This window comes from Centruroides sculpturatus, unplaced genomic scaffold (genome assembly GCF_000671375.1).
Source record: "Centruroides sculpturatus isolate CEXI.00-Female unplaced genomic scaffold, Cexi_2.0 scaffold27, whole genome shotgun sequence".
NCBI classification, from domain to species: Eukaryota; Metazoa; Arthropoda; class Arachnida; order Scorpiones; family Buthidae; genus Centruroides; species Centruroides sculpturatus.
Genome location: NW_019384318.1, coordinates 8667 through 27306, shown reverse-complemented (window position 1 = coordinate 27306; position 18640 = coordinate 8667). Strand labels below are relative to the sequence as shown.

The following is an 18640-nucleotide window of genomic DNA, read 5'->3' as shown; positions in this document are numbered from 1 at the left end:
GTATCATGAAAATGTCGTAAGGTGGATCATCTTTTCCCATACGATTACATGTAAAACCAAATAATTCGTTCCAACGCGAAAAACATACTCAAATTAAAGCCAAGTAATACATTAAAAAAAATAACTGTAGTAAGAAAAACAAATGAAAAATGCGAACTAATGTAACGTCGTATGGTGAGTTTTTGTTCGTATCGTGGAGCAAAAATATGTTCGAATTTCACGTCATATCCTGAAAATTTCGTATGCTGGGGCGTTCGTAACCTGAGGTACCACTGTACTTAAGTGAAGTTTTTATAGTGTATTCTAATTTATAAGTTTTGGGACTTGCTAATTTTGATAACATTAACTACCCAACTGCAATAAATAAGTATGATGGCCAGATGGCTAATTAATAAAAATTAAAAGGCTACCACCAATTTTCTTGAGGTTTTTCACCCATCCAGATTTCATCCTTCGTATCCAGAATAAAAAAACAGATGGGTGAAAAACCTCAGGAATTTTTTGGGGGTGGTCCAACTGATATGTCCCCATCCCTCATCGCCTGATAATATTCACAAACTTCACTAATCTAGAAAGAAACCTGGCTAAAAGAATTACTAATGTCAACATTTGAGATGAAAGATCAAGGAGAACTTAACTACTGTATTGTTTCAGAATTGAAATAAAAAAAAGATGAAATCGAAAGAATGGAATAACAACTTTAAACCAGAAAGGTTGTATATATGATGTACTAAGAAAATTTCACATGCATGGTTCAAGATTTAAATATTATAACAATTTTTTCCCCTTTGTAATTAAATTTAGAGATTTGAAAACTTACAGGCTTATAAGAATTACAAATATTTAATATAATTTCCCACAAAACAAATAAATTGTCTGTACTAAATGTTGATTTGTAGATATTATACAGGAGGTTGCAAACAAAATTCATAGAAAATCTGAAGGTCAAGATGTAACATATAAATAAACATATGTCTAAGAATGATCTCACACAATGAGTGGTCAACCCAACTGGAGCTATTCCAAGTCATGTTTGACATGTCAACAGAAATAGTATCAGTTGGACAGATTTTAATAAATATTCATAGATGAATTGGAACAATTGGTGACCTATGGATAGGTTTAATGGTGATGTTGAGACTTAAAGTATCCAGATGTATGGGTGAAAACAAAGCTATGTTGTAAATACAAATATATAGCAGTGGCTACATTGTTTTAAAAATATGCTGAAAAGTCATTATTTAGTGAATTACTATAATCATAATATGATGAAAAATAAAGTGAGTCTTCATACCTTTTTTAGCAATGAAGAAAGGCAAAATAAATGGATTAATATGAAAGGAATTAATAATGATATAGTGATTGCCCACAAAATGTATGCATTTGTGTAATGAACATTTTTTCAGGTAATTTAAGCTATAACTATAATTATTATTAAACATTATTATTAGTATAATAAATGATTATATTTGAAAGTTTTTAAAAAAACTGTTTAATTTATATATTGGGGTTAAATGTTGAAACTGCTTTCATTATGAAGTTTTAGGTCATTCTGGAAAATTTTTACAATGTAAAGTACCAAAATATAGATATTTTCATAACCAGTAATGTGTTTGTTGGTTAGCACTTTATTGCACCAAGTGATTGGGCATTGGGTTTGGAAGGTAAATGAATGAATGATAGATGCACACGTTTGTTCTACCTAAGTACACATTCTAATTTAACATTATGACAGTGTTTACAGTTAGATTTGCCAATATTAACAGAATGAATGATTAGAGAGCACAATGAAATGGCAGTATAGCAGTTCATTTTTGCCAAGCACTAACCATTATCATCATTTTTAGCTAGATGTTCTTCAATGTCTTTCATGTACTTTGAGTAATAAGATTTCTGTATATTCATGATATGCTGATGGAATCCATTCTAGAATTGACATTATTTCTGCAAATTTTCGATTATCTATAGGACTTGTGATGAATATTCAAGCTATAAATCACAAACTGAAATTTGTGAATGAGGATAGCCAATTCTTGGGAGTGCACCATGTGAACAATGATAACTCATGGTGATAAGTAACCAACTTGTGGAATGCCTGGTATTGCTGAGTCAATGAGAAACACAGAGGCACTTAAAAACTGCAGATGTTGTTTTGAATCTGAGACAGTTTTCTTGGGTATTACTCAGTGTACTAAAGATTTTAAAGTTAAACTGCTACAGCATTGTTACTTTGAATTTCTTGTTTTTATTAGCATTTAGGATCACATTTGACCAGTCTTTGATAGTGTACACAGAAGAGCAGTATCTCCCAGAATAAAACTCTATGCGACCAAAATCACTGTCGCACAGTTGTGTATACACCACAACTGGAAAGTGATGTTAGATATGCTTAAATTTACCTGATTGCATCAGTGCAAAGTAGAGGGAAATCAGAATCCACTTTTCATTTTGCCCTTTGCAGTTATCATCGAGACTGCATATTGTTTTGTGTAAAGTAATTCAGCAAGTAACTTATAATTTCAAAAGAACTACATTTAGCACTACTTTCATTCCACAAAAACAACTGCCCAATGTCTATGACACAATTATGTATTCCACAGTTGTAACTCCACAGTTTTCTTTCGTAGAAAGCAAGCCTTAGTTAATTTTGAAAAATGGAAGTGCTTGATGAAAGTTGCCATAACAATATGACACTTTTCAGGATGTGATTAAGCTAACTAATTTATTTTTTGAAAAACTATTGTTAATTTGATTGCTTTCTCCTTCCATTTTGATGTAGGTTAGCACCATATTGCTCAAAACAAATGGCAGTTAATATTGATTAGAAAAAGGATATAGATTTAATGCCAAGTCATGTAAGCTCATATCACAGCCATGAATTGATAGACAGTACACACAATTATTCTACATAACTTTATGTATGAATCTGAATTTTGATGAAAGTGAAGGTTAATGCCTTATTGTACCAACTCATTCATATACACAGTATTTTAATATATTAAACTGTTTTTTTTAATTTATTTTCTTAAATAAAAAAATTGTTTTGATAAACATTTTACATTCAAAAGTAGATAAAAAAATTTTAACACTGCATATTTTCATTTGAAAATTTTATAAATTATTAATTGTACTTTGTTAAAATTCCTAGAGAAATCAAATCAAATCTGACCCAAATCATTCCAATTATATCATCTTTAATATTTTCACATTTTTATCTGAAAAGAAAAGCAAGAGCCAAAGGCAAATATAATAACTAAATAGAAAGGTGTGACTGAAATTAATTATAGGCTTCAAGAATTCTAATAAACATTGTTTTCTGTGAATGTATATACGGATAATTTATTAAATAATTACATGGTAGAATCCAAATTATCCGAGGTAACACTAATCGATGTGACCTCGGATAACAAAAATTTGGATAAAACAATCAGCCACTGTCATTTTGAATTAAAAATTACAAATATAAGAGAAAAGATTTACATGCTATCATTTTTAAACCTTTTCTTTATACCTCAGTGTATTTAATCACGTATAAGAACAATAATTTTTACTTCATTTATTGTATAGCTATCATGTACAAAAGATTTTAGAACAAAAGTGTGTATTATCGTAGTTACGCTTTAATATGAATGATTCATTTTGTTTTGAAGTTAAATGCTAAAAAATAATTCAAACAAATAATTTTTTAATATCTGTTATTGTCATAAATGTTCTTTTATGAAAAATTGTATAAGAAAACTAGTGTATACAGGTCTGTCTTGGATAATATAGAACAGTGTTTCACAGCCTCTAACAAATTGTCACCCCCTTCAACATAGTATCGTCCCCTTCAATAAAACCATTATGTAGTATCACTTTTTCACTGCAAAATTGCGATGCCGAGGGCCAAGACTAACGATAAGTTCGTACTGCATCGAATAGAATAGTGACTAGTACATATAATGTTATTTGTTTATTTATTGTAGGATGTAATGAATAAAATATCTAATTATTCTTAATATAATGTTTTACTATATCACCCAGAAAATTGTTTTTCGCCCCATAAAATATAAATTGTTACTAATCGCCCCCTCAACATGGAAAAACGCCCACATGGGAGCGTTTTTCCCCCGTTATCGCCCCCNTTTTTTTAATCAATTATTATTCTATTATGGTTATTTATACATTTACAATTACAAAATGCATTTTTCAGTGTTTTCCTTACTATAGTTATTTTTTTAAAATGTACTACTTAGCTTTAATTTGAGTGTGTTTTTCGTGTTGGAACAAATTATTTGGTTTTACATGTAATCGTATGGGGAAAAATGATTCACCTTACGACATTTTCATGATACGATCTCAGTTTCGGAACGGATTAATTTCGTATCCTGAGGTACCACTGTATATTTGTTTTCGTAATAGCTTATAACTCCACAGAAGTAGGTTTGTTCTCTCACGGTATCTTCTACCATCAACAGCATAATTGGTTTGTAAACTTCTAGAAATAGTTTAATTTGTTTATTTATCTTTGCTGGTGACCTTCGTCGCTCTTAAATATTTCCGCTATTTTTCAACAATATCCCATGAATCAGTGTGAGACATGAACATGTGGCATGTGTTTTGCTTGGAGTTCAAATGTCAAATGTGTACTTCTGCATGCCGTACAAGAGTTTAAAATTTGAACTTTGGCCGCAATCTCTCTAATACAAATGATAATGTAATTCCAATGGATTCAATCTTATGGGACATTCTGCATATAATTATGTAATTGTGTAATGTTTATTGGTGATACTTAAAATAAAAAAATAAACTTACATATACATAAAGATAATCATTATTCATAGTGAAATATTATAGTTTATAAGTAATAGTACAGTACTAAAATAACAAGTAAAAATTTGTTTAACCTGATAGCTCGGCAATGGTAAGTGTTTCCAATCCTAAATGTAATAAANACAATGATAACTCATGGTGATAAGTAACCAACTTGTGGAATGCCTGGTATTGCTGAGTCAATGAGAAACACAGAGGCACTTAAAAACTGCAGATGTTGTTTTGAATCTGAGACAGTTTTCTTGGGTATTACTCAGTGTACTAAAGATTTTAAAGTTAAACTGCTACAGCATTGTTACTTTGAATTTCTTGTTTTTATTAGCATTTAGGATCACATTTGACCAGTCTTTGATAGTGTACACAGAAGAGCAGTATCTCCCAGAATAAAACTCTATGCGACCAAAATCACTGTCGCACAGTTGTGTATACACCACAACTGGAAAGTGATGTTAGATATGCTTAAATTTACCTGATTGCATCAGTGCAAAGTAGAGGGAAATCAGAATCCACTTTTCATTTTGCCCTTTGCAGTTATCATCGAGACTGCATATTGTTTTGTGTAAAGTAATTCAGCAAGTAACTTATAATTTCAAAAGAACTACATTTAGCACTACTTTCATTCCACAAAAACAACTGCCCAATGTCTATGACACAATTATGTATTCCACAGTTGTAACTCCACAGTTTTCTTTCGTAGAAAGCAAGCCTTAGTTAATTTTGAAAAATGGAAGTGCTTGATGAAAGTTGCCATAACAATATGACACTTTTCAGGATGTGATTAAGCTAACTAATTTATTTTTTGAAAAACTATTGTTAATTTGATTGCTTTCTCCTTCCATTTTGATGTAGGTTAGCACCATATTGCTCAAAACAAATGGCAGTTAATATTGATTAGAAAAAGGATATAGATTTAATGCCAAGTCATGTAAGCTCATATCACAGCCATGAATTGATAGACAGTACACACAATTATTCTACATAACTTTATGTATGAATCTGAATTTTGATGAAAGTGAAGGTTAATGCCTTATTGTACCAACTCATTCATATACACAGTATTTTAATATATTAAACTGTTTTTTTTAATTTATTTTCTTAAATAAAAAAATTGTTTTGATAAACATTTTACATTCAAAAGTAGATAAAAAAATTTTAACACTGCATATTTTCATTTGAAAATTTTATAAGTTATTAATTGTACTTTGTTAAAATTCCTAGAGAAATCAAATCAAATCTGACCCAAATCATTCCAATTATATCATCTTTAATATTTTCACATTTTTATCTGAAAAGAAAAGCAAGAGCCAAAGGCAAATATAATAACTAAATAGAAAGGTGTGACTGAAATTAATTATAGGCTTCAAGAATTCTAATAAACATTGTTTTCTGTGAATGTATATACGGATAATTTATTAAATAATTACATGGTAGAATCCAAATTATCCGAGGTAACACTAATCGATGTGACCTCGGATAACAAAAATTTGGATAAAACAATCAGCCACTGTCATTTTGAATTAAAAATTACAAATATAAGAGATTTACAAGGTAAGCTTCTTTTTCTATCTTAGTAAATTTAATCATATACAAGAACAACATTGTTTACACCATAATTTCATCACTGTCTTATTGAAATGCTACAATTTAAAACACAAAGCAGAAATATGTTCTTTACATTAATCTCTCATCTGGTTTCTTATTTACATCGAAAAAAGGAGGTAAATATGTCTTACGAAGGAAGTTGTCTGTACTAAGGGCTTTTTGGATGTATAAGTGACATATGAAATGTTTTTTTCCTACATGTAATATTAAATAATTTCTATTTGGAAATAAAATAAATGAGAACTCATAATGAGTAAAGAATGACTTCATGATGATGATAAAAATATTAGAGATGCTTCATCCATATATGCAATATGGGTATTTTTTTTTTGTATTTGTAATAATTGGTGTTCCTCTTTGGTGGACAACAACTGAAGTATATAGAGTCACTTTATCTAACAGCGAAATTGAAAAATTACCATTTTTACAGGTTGTCCATTCTGTTCCAGTAACATTAATTATTGCTGACAAATCAATAGCTCAAATAAGGTTAAAACAAAGTTTAATAGAGGCTAATTCTGATAGTGGAAACCGATTAAAAGTTAAATATCTCTGAGAGATATAGCAAAAGAAGAAGAAAATATTTTAAATGAATGCCAGTCCATTTCAGAATTTAGCCTGGTATTGGAAGTTTACAGATATTTATTTTATCTGAGAAATCACATCTTGGAATTTTTTAAACATTAGTAGATGTTCATTGCACCAGTTTTTGTGTCAATAAATATGCAGAAGAAAAATTGGCTGCTGACATCTCTAAACTGTTGAAGAATATCCTAGTAAAAGATGAGATTTTAAAAACAGTTTTCCTATCTACTGAAAATAAAGAACAGAAACAGCCTGACAAAGAAAGCATGAGATCATTAATTGCAACAGCTACTTTTGACATTACTTTTAATCTTACTTTTAATCTATAATCTTATACATGATGTGCATTGGAATATTGTTCAAGCTGTAGAATTGATAATTTATCAAGAAATGGCTTGACATATTGTCAAACCATTTCTTGATAAATTATCAATTCTAGGAAATGTCAATGTTAATAGTTACATTATATGACATTTTTAAATATTCAGATGAAAACTAATTCTCAGACTGGTGAACATATTTTGGAATTTGATCATTTGCCATCTATCATTAACCCAATTGAAGCAAAATTAAGATCTCAATCCATCTTTAAACTTTTTCATTTACATACCATCTCAAGCTCAATCTCCTCTTCAAATATATGATGAAAAGGGATGTCAGGTAGCTACAAATGCATTTTTATCACCATGTTGGGGAGAATTTTTAACATATAATGCACCTCCATTAAAAGAAAACGCTACTCTTCCTAGAAGGATTGACATTGATATGAAAAAAGTGATGGAAGTACACAGCTATCGTAGCTGTGTACTTCCATCACTTTTTTCATATTCTGGGCTTTCCATCACTGTTACTGGGCTTCCTAATTCTGTTAAGGATAATAAAATTAGAGTTATTCAAAGTTCTGTTTGTATAGATTGGGAAGTTGATTTTTTAATAAGAAGAAGAACTGAAGAACAACTTTCGGTAGCCATCTCTTCTCTCTATTCTCTTGAACAACTTCTGGGGATCATCAGCAATATTGTGATAAAAGACGGTGTTGGAAACGAGGTTGAAAACAAGAGTGACCACACTCAAAATTTTAGTTTAAATATAATCAATTTATTATAATGATGATAAAATACATTGTTATTTATAGAAATTATATATACAGTGGAACCCCGGTTAATGAATGTCCTGGTTATATGCATCAGTTGATTTTATAAAAGATAATCTGACATCATTAAAGGATGGTAGATTGGAATCAAGTTACCTTCAAGCAAAACATGCTTTTATGTTATCAGAGGAAGCCTTTTTCAATCCATCCCTTTTGGCATTGCTATATTTTCCTGATGATAAAAAATATGCCATCTATATTCCTGTTTCTTCCGACGGGCATTCCAGTGCTGTTATCACTGCATTTCCTGCCTCGTTGCTTTGACAGAGAAGGAAAGACTCAGAAGTGGAAGAAGAATGACTGATGTAATTTATTTATTTTTCAGTTCAAATAAATAATTTTGCATTAGTAAGCTTCAATGAAACAAAAGCCTAAATATTTTTAGATACATGCGAAATCTTGACCTTTTAGATTCTCATAGTTGTCTCAGATATACTAGCACAAAAAACTTAAGCATGATAGTTTTTTAGCCATAACTTTGCAAGAAATCAACCGAGAGACATGAAATTCAGAATACAGAGACAGTATTTTGTACTTAACAAAGAAAGCGTACTAGCACAAAAATGAATAGAACGCATACAGTACGGAATCAAAACCTTGTTATTATAATCTTGCACCGTGCGCGCCGATTGCACGCATTTTGCGTGCCCTCACGTCACCCGTAATGTCTTCTTCCCGCACAGGAATAACCTTTCTACCGAATTGGGTGTTCATTGTACTGATGGCAACAAGCCCTCTTCTATAATTTCTGCTTATATCTGGATATCTGCTTAATTCTGGATATCTGCTTAAAAATGACATAGTTGCTTAAGTTTTGCACGCCAGTGTATCTATAAATTTGCATCTATTCTTTGTAATGTAAAGTTTGAATTTTGAAACGACTTAATTTACTTTTTACACAGGATAATATATATATATATATATTTACAATTTGAAACTAATCATAAAAAAATGGCGAAGACGGAAAACACATACACTTCCCCTTGTATCTTACACAATGCATGTGTATACAGTGTTGCAATCGCCCATCTCACGTAATCACTTGTTTGTTTACCAGCGAATAAAATAAACACTTACCATTTTACCGTCTTGTTTAGATTTCATATCGTTTCCAATGTCTAATTTCCATCCAATTTCTCTCCTGTCTCGCATAGAAAACGGCCAAATTCGATATTATTTCTGTAATGTTATTGCGAGAAGCAATACGGATGCAATTGTTTTCCAGGTACATATGTTAAGCTTAAGTGTTGCCAACTCCCGAAACTCTTATTTGGGTCAGAGTTTTGTTTTATTATTCGCATGAATAATATAATTATTTTTAAATATTAATTACATTTATTTTATAGTAAATTTTATTAATTTTTTGTATTATATATAAACCTTTCATTATTTATATTTATTAATATTTTTAACTTTTTTAAAACTCTTTACGCCTTGTGGGCTCTTTAACAAGCCCATTATGCAGCTGGCCCATAAATGGGGCGGCCGGGTGGTGAGGGACAGGGCCCGACATACCTAACCGGCTTACCCCCCGAAAAAAACCTAAGGAGTTTTCGACCCGTTCCTTCAGAGCGGTAGGCTGCCATTTTACCTATGTTTTTGGGACTTTTCTTTTAATTTTTGTGTGTGAAATAAGCAAACGCATGTATTACCGACAGTTACGGTTTGTTCCAGCGGAGTACCAGGATCTGAACTAAAGGGGGGCAACTCATATTAGTTTCGAGGAAGTGGGGAGGGAGAGAGCGATTTCACGACAGATGGCTATAGTCTAGTCACAATATTCATTNGTGAAATAAGCAAACGCATGTATTACCGACAGTTACGGTTTGTTCCAGCGGAGTACCAGGATCTGAACTAAAGGGGGGCAACTCATATTAGTTTCGAGGAAGTGGGGAGGGAGAGAGCGATTTCACGACAGATGGCTATAGTCTAGTCACAATATTCATTATTCAAACTGATACGTTTGTGCTGTGTGTCAATTACTACACTTTAATTTTTCTTCTAGGGAGGAGCAGCTGCCCCTCCCTGGATACGCCCTTGGTTTACTCTCTATATCATATATTGAAGAATACTACGATTAAGCTGTAGTCTTTTGCTGTGGACTGCCATATATTGTGTCCATATTTCATATTATATTGGGTCCTACGGTAGCTATTGTATGCTTGAATGTCAACTTAAACATGAATATACTACAACTAAATTATAGTCCTTTAACGTAAGTTTACGTTAAAGGACGTGTCAAATCAGACTTTTAAACCATTCATTGGGGAGGAAGGGGTATCCAATGTTCCAGCGGCTGCAATAAAAAATTACAGTAATTGATAATTAGCAGGTGCTACAATAAGTAAAGAGGGTCTTCTTAATCAAGCACAATATGGATTCGTCTAGACCAGTGTTTCTCAACCTCTAACGAAACGTAGTATCGCCCCCTTCAATAAAACCGTTACGTAGTATCGCCCCCTTCAATAAAACCGTTACGTAGTATCGCCCCTTCAATAAAACCGTTACGTAGTATCGCCCCTTCAATAAAACCGTTACGTAGTATCGCCCCCTTCGCTTCAAAATTCCAATGCCGAGGGCCGAGGCTAACGCCAAATTCGTACTGCATCGAATAGACTAATGACTAGTATAATGTTATTTGTATTGTACGATATAACGAATAAAATATCTAATTATTCTTATAATGTTTTGCTATATCGCCCAGAAAATTGTTTTTCGCCCCCCCAAAATATAAATTGTTACTAATCGCCCCATCAACATGGAAAAACGCCTACATGGGGCGATATCGCCGTTGAGAAACACTGGTCTAGACTTTAGACCTACAATAGAGCAGTCTAGTTGTGAGGACAAATGGATTGGTATAAGGCAACGCAACACATGGGCGATCTGCCAAGGGGGGGTTCATCCAAGAATAACTTTCTGTGAAAAACTATGTTATAAGAGATATTTTCATTATAAAACTTCCTCAAAGGGACTAATTTGCATCGTAATTACTCTTGTACATTTACATATTCTGTATAACACGAATATATTCTTTATGGAATTTTTGAGTTGAATAATTAAAAACGATTACAAAGCATATTGAAAATAAATAGGTCTAGACACAGTCAGTGTTCTTTACTTTTTGTAAGTTATTTAAAATCTATTGTAAGTCTATATAATTCAGCCAGTGAAGCGTATTATAAAGCATAAGAAAGCTTAAGAAAGGAAGAAGTATATGCTATTTAGAATGTTTGTATGAATGGGAAACTGTATCTACTATTATGTTTAAAAAATAAAATTATAAAGTGAATCAATTCGGATGTTATAACATTGTCTAGTCTAAATTTCCTTGACACAATTAATATTAAACGTGTTTGTTTTATACTTTCCACACATTTGTGAATAATATATGAAGTTCATAAGTGTAAAATGGGAAAGGCAACTCACAAGAGTACTTTCTATAAAAAACTGATCCTTATGTAAGTATTAGATTTGAGGAAAACCCCGGAAAACTTCACTTGGTTCAGTGGTTTTACTCATTCAGTCACTGGTGCTATCTCGTGAGCTTAGCCGCACTCATGATGGGTATGACTAATTAAAAGACCCTCTTCGGGGCCACGTATGGGGAAAGGGGTCGGAAAAAGGAGAGAATAATTGTCATGCTAAGGGAAACCACAGGGGTAAGCAATACGTAAGGAATTGTTTCCTCTATGGAAAAATCTATTGGTACTGTTACACGCTAGCGGACGATTTGAAATTAAATTGTATTTGTGATAACGGTTGCAGCAAATGTCACAGAAATGAAGATCACGTGAACACGTACTGTACATACAGCCACAAGGCCATTGTTAACATTAGTCTTTTTTCGGAATTAATAACCAGGGACAGAATCGAGTATTTAATACATATACAAATATGTCTTGCAAACTGAATTATATAATTTATATATCAATAGTGATGAAGTGCAAGTTAACCAGGAACTACTGTATTTTCAATTTTTACATTGGCATTTATATATAGCCCATTAGGGCAGAGTAGATAAAACCATGGAACACCGGTAGTTAATTTTGTTATACGTCAATTTAAATTTTAACAGTAAATTATGAACAAAATACTGGTAAATATACAAAGCAAGATTCTTAACCGGTTAAGAATTTATAATTTATATTAAAATTTCATTTGTCATGGTATAGAAGTATTTAAATTCTTACATTTCAAATTGCGGCATGACAATGCCATTTTTGTTTCCAAAATTTTTATAATTTTAACCAATTTTAAATTGAATTTCTATTGTAAAACAAATATTAACAATTACGAAAATATACATAGTAAAACCTGTGTAAACCGGAAAAGCACTGTACCGAATTTTTTTTTTCCGTTTTGAACAGGTTTTTATCTTTAAACGACATCAGATAAATATCACACAGTTCATTTTTATAATAAAATCACTTTTATATTCGTAAAGAAAAACTTTATTACTGGGCCTTAGTCCAGAATGATTCCAACTACAGATGGGAATATTCGAACGCAAGAATTGTAACTGCTTAATTGCAAAATGTTCTCTGTGTTTCCGAGAACCTGTGCTAGGTTAGAGATGCTTCATCCATATATGCAATATGGGTATTTTTTTTTTGTATTTGTAATAATTGGTGTTCCTCTTTGGTGGACAACAACTGAAGTATANGACATCAGATAAATATCACACAGTTCATTTTTATAATAAAATCACTTTTATATTCGTAAAGAAAAACTTTATTACTGGGCCTTAGTCCAGAATGATTCCAACTACAGATGGGAATATTCGAACGCAAGAATTGTAACTGCTTAATTGCAAAATGTTCTCTTTGTTTCCGAGAACCTGTGCTAGGTATTCGAATATGACAGCGAACAATCCTATTCGAATTTAAAAAACTGTCATCTGGATCCGTCGTCTTAAATTCTAATTGTATTAGTGATCTGAGGCAGCAGGTGTAACCTTATTAGCATTGTTTTCGCGAATACATTTGTTGCTTATTCTCGAGAACTCATTCGATTCTTGGTGAAATTAAGTGGACTAATGTATAAATCTATTCAATTAATACCAAACATCAAACTAATAAAATCTTTAATAAGTTATGTATAAAAAAAAACATCTTCTAATTTCAACTAACATTTCACAAATAACACACAAAAAAAAATAGTTTTATTTCTATTAAATTATAAAAATGTAATGAGATACATGACATGTATTGTAAAATGTCGTGTGCATCTATGGCAGAGGTCTAGGCATACTGGGGAGGACCCGGCGGTCTCATGGGGCGAGGCGGTGGCGGCGGAAGTCCACGGCCAGGAAACATGGGTCGATTTGGCACCGGACCTAAATTAACAAAAATTATTTTTAATAATATACACACAAACACTACAAAAAGAAAAAAAAAATATGACTAATTAGTCATAATTTCTATTTTAATAATACATTTATGTTCTTTTTAATAAAGTTTTTGCTTTATTAGTTATGACAATGTAACACTTGGGTGATCTGCCTAGGGGATACCTTCCGAGAAGTCTTAATTAAATTAAGGGAAACAGGCCCCTATTTAGACATTAAAGATGTGGAGAAAACTGGAAAACTCCTCCTGGCAAGGCACAAACCCACAACACAACTATCAGTATTCAGGGAACAGATTCACTTGGCCACTGGTGGGTTCTTTCTAATAAAGAAGCCAGGGTTAAAGAAATATCTAAAAATAAAATGTTGTCAAATTGACTATCAATTTTTTTTACTTCGTATCTACTATATAAATGCTGAATGTTTTTTTTTACTCCATGACTCCAAATTTGACCTTTTAAATCTTTTGGAACGAAGTTGTATGAACCAACATTCTCAAATTTACATAACAGTATCACAAGTCTGACAGATATTTAAATACTTCACCCTAAATTAAAAAAACTTTTTAAATTTATTTTTTAAGCTGTTATACATTTATTTAAAGATGTTATATTGCACTATTATACTCTATTACTTAGAAATACTTTTATTGATAAATTTGGATATAAAACAAACATTAAAAAAAATGTAAACATAATACATACCAAAAGGTGGCGGTCTGGGTCCAAAGTTCATGCTCATTTGTGGGGGTGGTCGCATTCCGGGTGGTGGCGGAGGAGGCATACCTCCTCCCTGGAATGGTGGTGGGGGCGGTGGTGGCGGCATTCCTAAAAATTTTTCAATTTATCAGTTTTAAAAATATTTGTTAAAGTATTCTACAGAAAATACTTAAAAACTTACCCATAGGTTGTGGTGGCATAGCGGGTGATACCTGTCTTTGTTGCATCATCTCACCAGGTCCGGGTTCATTACTGGAAGGTACTGGTATCTGAGAAGAACTAGTACTGGGTGGAGGTGGTGGAGGAGGAGGAACGGTTGGTGGTGGTGGAGGTGGAGGCATGCCTGCATAACTCGACACGGGTGGAGGTACTGGCGGTGGAGGTGGTATACCACCTAATCATTTTTATTAATTTGCTTATAAGGCCAGTTTAAATATTTTTCAATGATGTCAGAACTTACCTGATGGTGGTGGTGGTGGAGGAGGAGGTGGAGGTGGAGGATGTCCAGGTGGAAATGGTAATGGTCCTGATGAAGGTGGTCTTATTGGTGGAGCCACAGAACTAGGTTGCAGGGCACCATGTAATGGAGGTGGTGGCATCTGCATTGAACCTAAATGAAAAATATTACATATATTTAACTTAAATATTTTCAAATTGTTTCTACAGTAGCTTTATCTAGGAATAATTAACTTACTCCTAACTAAACTTTACTTTTATATTTATAGATATAATAGCATTTTACAGTTATTCATTTTTCAAAAAATATTTGTTACAATGAATATGATTTATTTTGAATGTTAATGATATACGAAGCATGCAATGCCACAACACTGTGTTTACAGAAAAATGGAATTTACATTTTATTGAAGAATTGAATTCTAAATGCAGTGTTTTCTGCTGCAAAACATATCGTGGCAACAGTGGTGCGGTAAGTGGCTGTATTTTGAAGTTGAATTTATATGAAGCCATACGTTTAATGTGCCAAAGTGCAAGTTATGTGACTTTTGGCACTTAAAACATTACAGCATACATTTACATAATTTTGATATTCCAGAAAATTTGTAACCTAGTGAGATTTTACCATTTTATTGTAAAATTGAAATAAATTCATTCACTAGAAAAAGTTTTATTCACCTCTCCTGAGAAGTTTGATTTTTTCTTTTTTTTTTCATTTACAACGTTATGTCATTGCATGCTTCATCTTCCAACATACTGTACAGTACATCCATGTAATGTACAAAAAATGTATATAAATAAAAGTAGAGTAGAAGCCACAAGCTTTACTATGTTTCCACAAATGACACATTTTATCTCTCACATAGTTTGTATGCTAATATAACTACAAAGTCCCAATTTTAAACAATATTTTGGAAACTAGGGTCCACTAGATGAAAAGCTGAAAACATGAATCAATTACTTTTGGCATACATTCACAATGTTAATGCTCATTGAAATATGACACCATGACAGTGTCTTTCCCTTGTTAGTTTTATTCACAAAATGTTATGTAAGTTTGCACTACCAATACTTTGTTGTCTGTCAGCCCAGTTTTATTCATTCAATGAGTGAATGGGGCCAGTTTTATATGAGATATCCTATTATATTAAAAATATTTTGGAGTCCAAACAATCAATTGCATTTGCTATTAATGTGAAATAATAATTAAATATTAAATTTAATACTAAAATGAGCAATAAACACATACACTATATAAATGACTCATGAGTTTATTCATGTTTAACTATAACTCAGGTTTGTGCCATTAGCTCCAAAAAGCAGAAGTGAAACTAATTTTCTACAGAGCTACTCAATTAGGGATTCACTCTAACCTTCATTTATAATAATGTGAATTAATAATAAATAGACAGACGTGAAAATTATAAATAAAAATAAAATCAATTCCAAACAGAATGTAATATCACCAAGTATAATTTTTGATGGCTTTGAATGTGCTGTCTGATAGCATGTTTCTGTCATATTAACACAAAGATTAACAAATAAGTTAGTTTCTAATTACACTATACACATTACATGTGTGGTATTATATAGACTCCTATTACAATTATTTTTTAAGTTTGATTTATTAACCAATGTCAGAAGAGAATGCAATAACAACTTGAGAACTTATATCCAATAATAAGCACAGTTAAATCTTGTAAATAAACAATATAAAGTATTTGTCTGTTCATTTTTCTATTACACTAAGTAAAAGCTTGGATTCATTTTTCATTATATTATGCAAAACTGCAGATTCTTAAAATGCAAAAAATCCATTAATTCATTAAACCAATTTATAGCGAAACATAATATAATAGTTTAGTGGATTAAGTTTTCCTATAGTAAAACATATCTATTGTAATATAATGAAAATTACACAGCAATTTTTCTGGCACAGCAACATGCTTGTTTGTTTTTTATATATATGTATGTGGCAACATGGCACACAGGTGATCTGTTGAGGGGGATGCCTCCTGGGGACAACTTTCTATGGAAAAACAGCTCCTATTTAGATTGTTACAAGATAATCTGGAAAATGTGTGGTCAGTCTGTTAACAAGGCACAAACCCACATGTTCAGTAGTTTTGTCCACTCAGTCACTGGTGGGCAGCAACATATGATTCATGATAATATTCTAAGTTGTTTAACATGGAAACTAGTCTTTATTATATTGCTATAGATTTTTATATATAACTGCTAATATTTTTTATTAATTAAATATAACTACAGTCGACCCCACCTATAACACTGTTGATAATTTCGTTTTATATGAATTCCATGTTGTACGAGTCACTTAGATTTTACAAATACGTGTGCCAGGCTATGAACAGCTCATGGATTTGTAAAATCTAAGTGACTCGTACAACATGAAATTCATATAAAATGGAATCGTCAACAGTGTTATGGGAGGGTCGACTGTATTCCTATTTTAAAAGAGAAGTTATGGAATCATTTATGGTTATTTTGATATCTAGAAAACACTTTTAAAGATATTGAGTTTACTACATGTGAATTTTTTTGAATTAATGATTATGTACTTAATTTACCAGATGTAACCACTGTCATTGGCGGAGGAGGAAGTCCAACCATTGGTGGTGGCGGCGGTGGTGGTGCAGCCATTGGTGCTACCACTGGTGCACACGGTGGTGGAGGTGCATCGGCAAACAATTGATGAGGTCTATCTGCATGAGAAAGTGGATTCTGAGCAGCTAGAAGACGTTCTGAAACAAAAAAGTCTCATTTCAATATTTAATAGCAAAATTCATAATGCTTTGTGAATTTTTATATAATGAGAGACATCATTTAATTTTTCATTTTCTGTCAGCTTTTGAGCACTTTATTTTCTTATATGACATTAGTGATCATTTGGATAAGTTAAAAGACTAGATTTTATTTCATATTACTTTTCACATTTTATTTTATTAATTTTTAATTCTTAGTAATTAAATTACCTGCTGCTGAACCATGTCTATCGCCTTTTGAATCTTCTTTAAATGCGTATGATATACTAATAGGTTTGTTACAAAGATACTGTCTATTCATAGCTTGTATAGCAGCATCTGATGCTTCAAAACTAGCAAAATTGATGAATGCATAATTTTTTGAATTTCCTGTTTCAGGATCTCTGATTATCTGAAAATAAAATATTAATACATAAGCAAGCATTAAGCTCAATTTATTCATTTTAATCCAAACAACTAAATGTCAGATTTATTGAAACTCAACAAATGCACTTATTAATGTTTAAATTAAAACTGTTTAAAAAACATCTTGCAAAGTTTTAAAATATAAAAAGTTAATTTAATAAAAAATAAACTACTAAAAATAAATTTGAAATTATATTTAACTGACCTTATGTATTTTTCAGAGTTATTAGATTCTTATAAAGTAAATAATATACTAAGTGAAAACGGAAAATATTAATTATAAAAAAATATTATTGTATTTTCACTAGTTATGCTATGGATATAAATCGATTATATTTTCTATTATTGTTCTTTGATATTATTATTTTTTTTTTTCCTGTTGTGTACTGGCACAATGAAGTGACGTTTTTCTCAACACTGGGCTAGTTGAATCTTTTATTTAGTTAGAACGTTTTTTCCATACATCAACGTTTCGGGCATCAGCCCCTCTTCAGCTAACTAAATATATATAAAAATATTTAACAAGACACAAATAAAACCAAAAAACTCACATAAATTTTTTGTAAACCATACCTCACTTCAGCATGGACACTGCACATACAGCAGAAATCAGACTACACTTAGGTTTTTAACATTTACAATATCAATTTTTATCACAATTTTTACTTTACAGGTTAAAAACAAACCTTTTCTACATTTTATTACATAAACAAGATAAACTCTGCAGATTTTTAAAAAACTAAAACTCACAAATTTCAAAAGTCTTTTTTTGCCA

General features: G+C 31.5%; 2 protein-coding genes and 1 pseudogene across 3 annotated transcripts in view; 1 reads left to right on the top strand and 2 right to left on the bottom strand.

Moving 5' to 3' along the window:
* The window catches only part of LOC111624194 (transcription factor MafG-like), a 17310-nt gene extending 7897 nt beyond the window's left edge, over positions 1 to 9413 (bottom strand). The window contains exons 1-2 of one of the 2 annotated variants that reach the window (XM_023367005.1): positions 9230 to 9413; positions 4887 to 4919 (exon numbers count right to left, since the gene is read on the bottom strand). In XM_023367005.1, the coding sequence (XP_023222773.1) occupies positions 4887 to 4919; positions 9230 to 9304 (108 nt within the window). In that variant the 5' untranslated portion in view covers positions 9305 to 9413. The remainder of the gene's footprint in view (positions 1 to 4886; positions 4920 to 9229) is intronic. The other variant, XM_023367012.1, reaches the window with a different exon arrangement.
* On the top strand, positions 7293 to 8205 carry LOC111624185 (annotated as a pseudogene).
* Positions 9414 to 13269: 3856 nt separating the features above from the next.
* LOC111624090 (splicing factor 3B subunit 4-like) overlaps positions 13270 to 18640 on the bottom strand; it is a 10552-nt gene continuing 5181 nt past the window's right edge. Inside the window, exons 4-8 of the mRNA XM_023366872.1 lie at positions 17266 to 17439; positions 14682 to 14831; positions 14403 to 14615; positions 14207 to 14329; positions 13270 to 13490 (exon numbers count right to left, since the gene is read on the bottom strand). Coding sequence (XP_023222640.1) covers positions 13396 to 13490; positions 14207 to 14329; positions 14403 to 14615; positions 14682 to 14831; positions 17266 to 17439 — 755 coding nt within the window. The 3' untranslated portion in view covers positions 13270 to 13395. The remainder of the gene's footprint in view (positions 13491 to 14206; positions 14330 to 14402; positions 14616 to 14681; positions 14832 to 17265; positions 17440 to 18640) is intronic.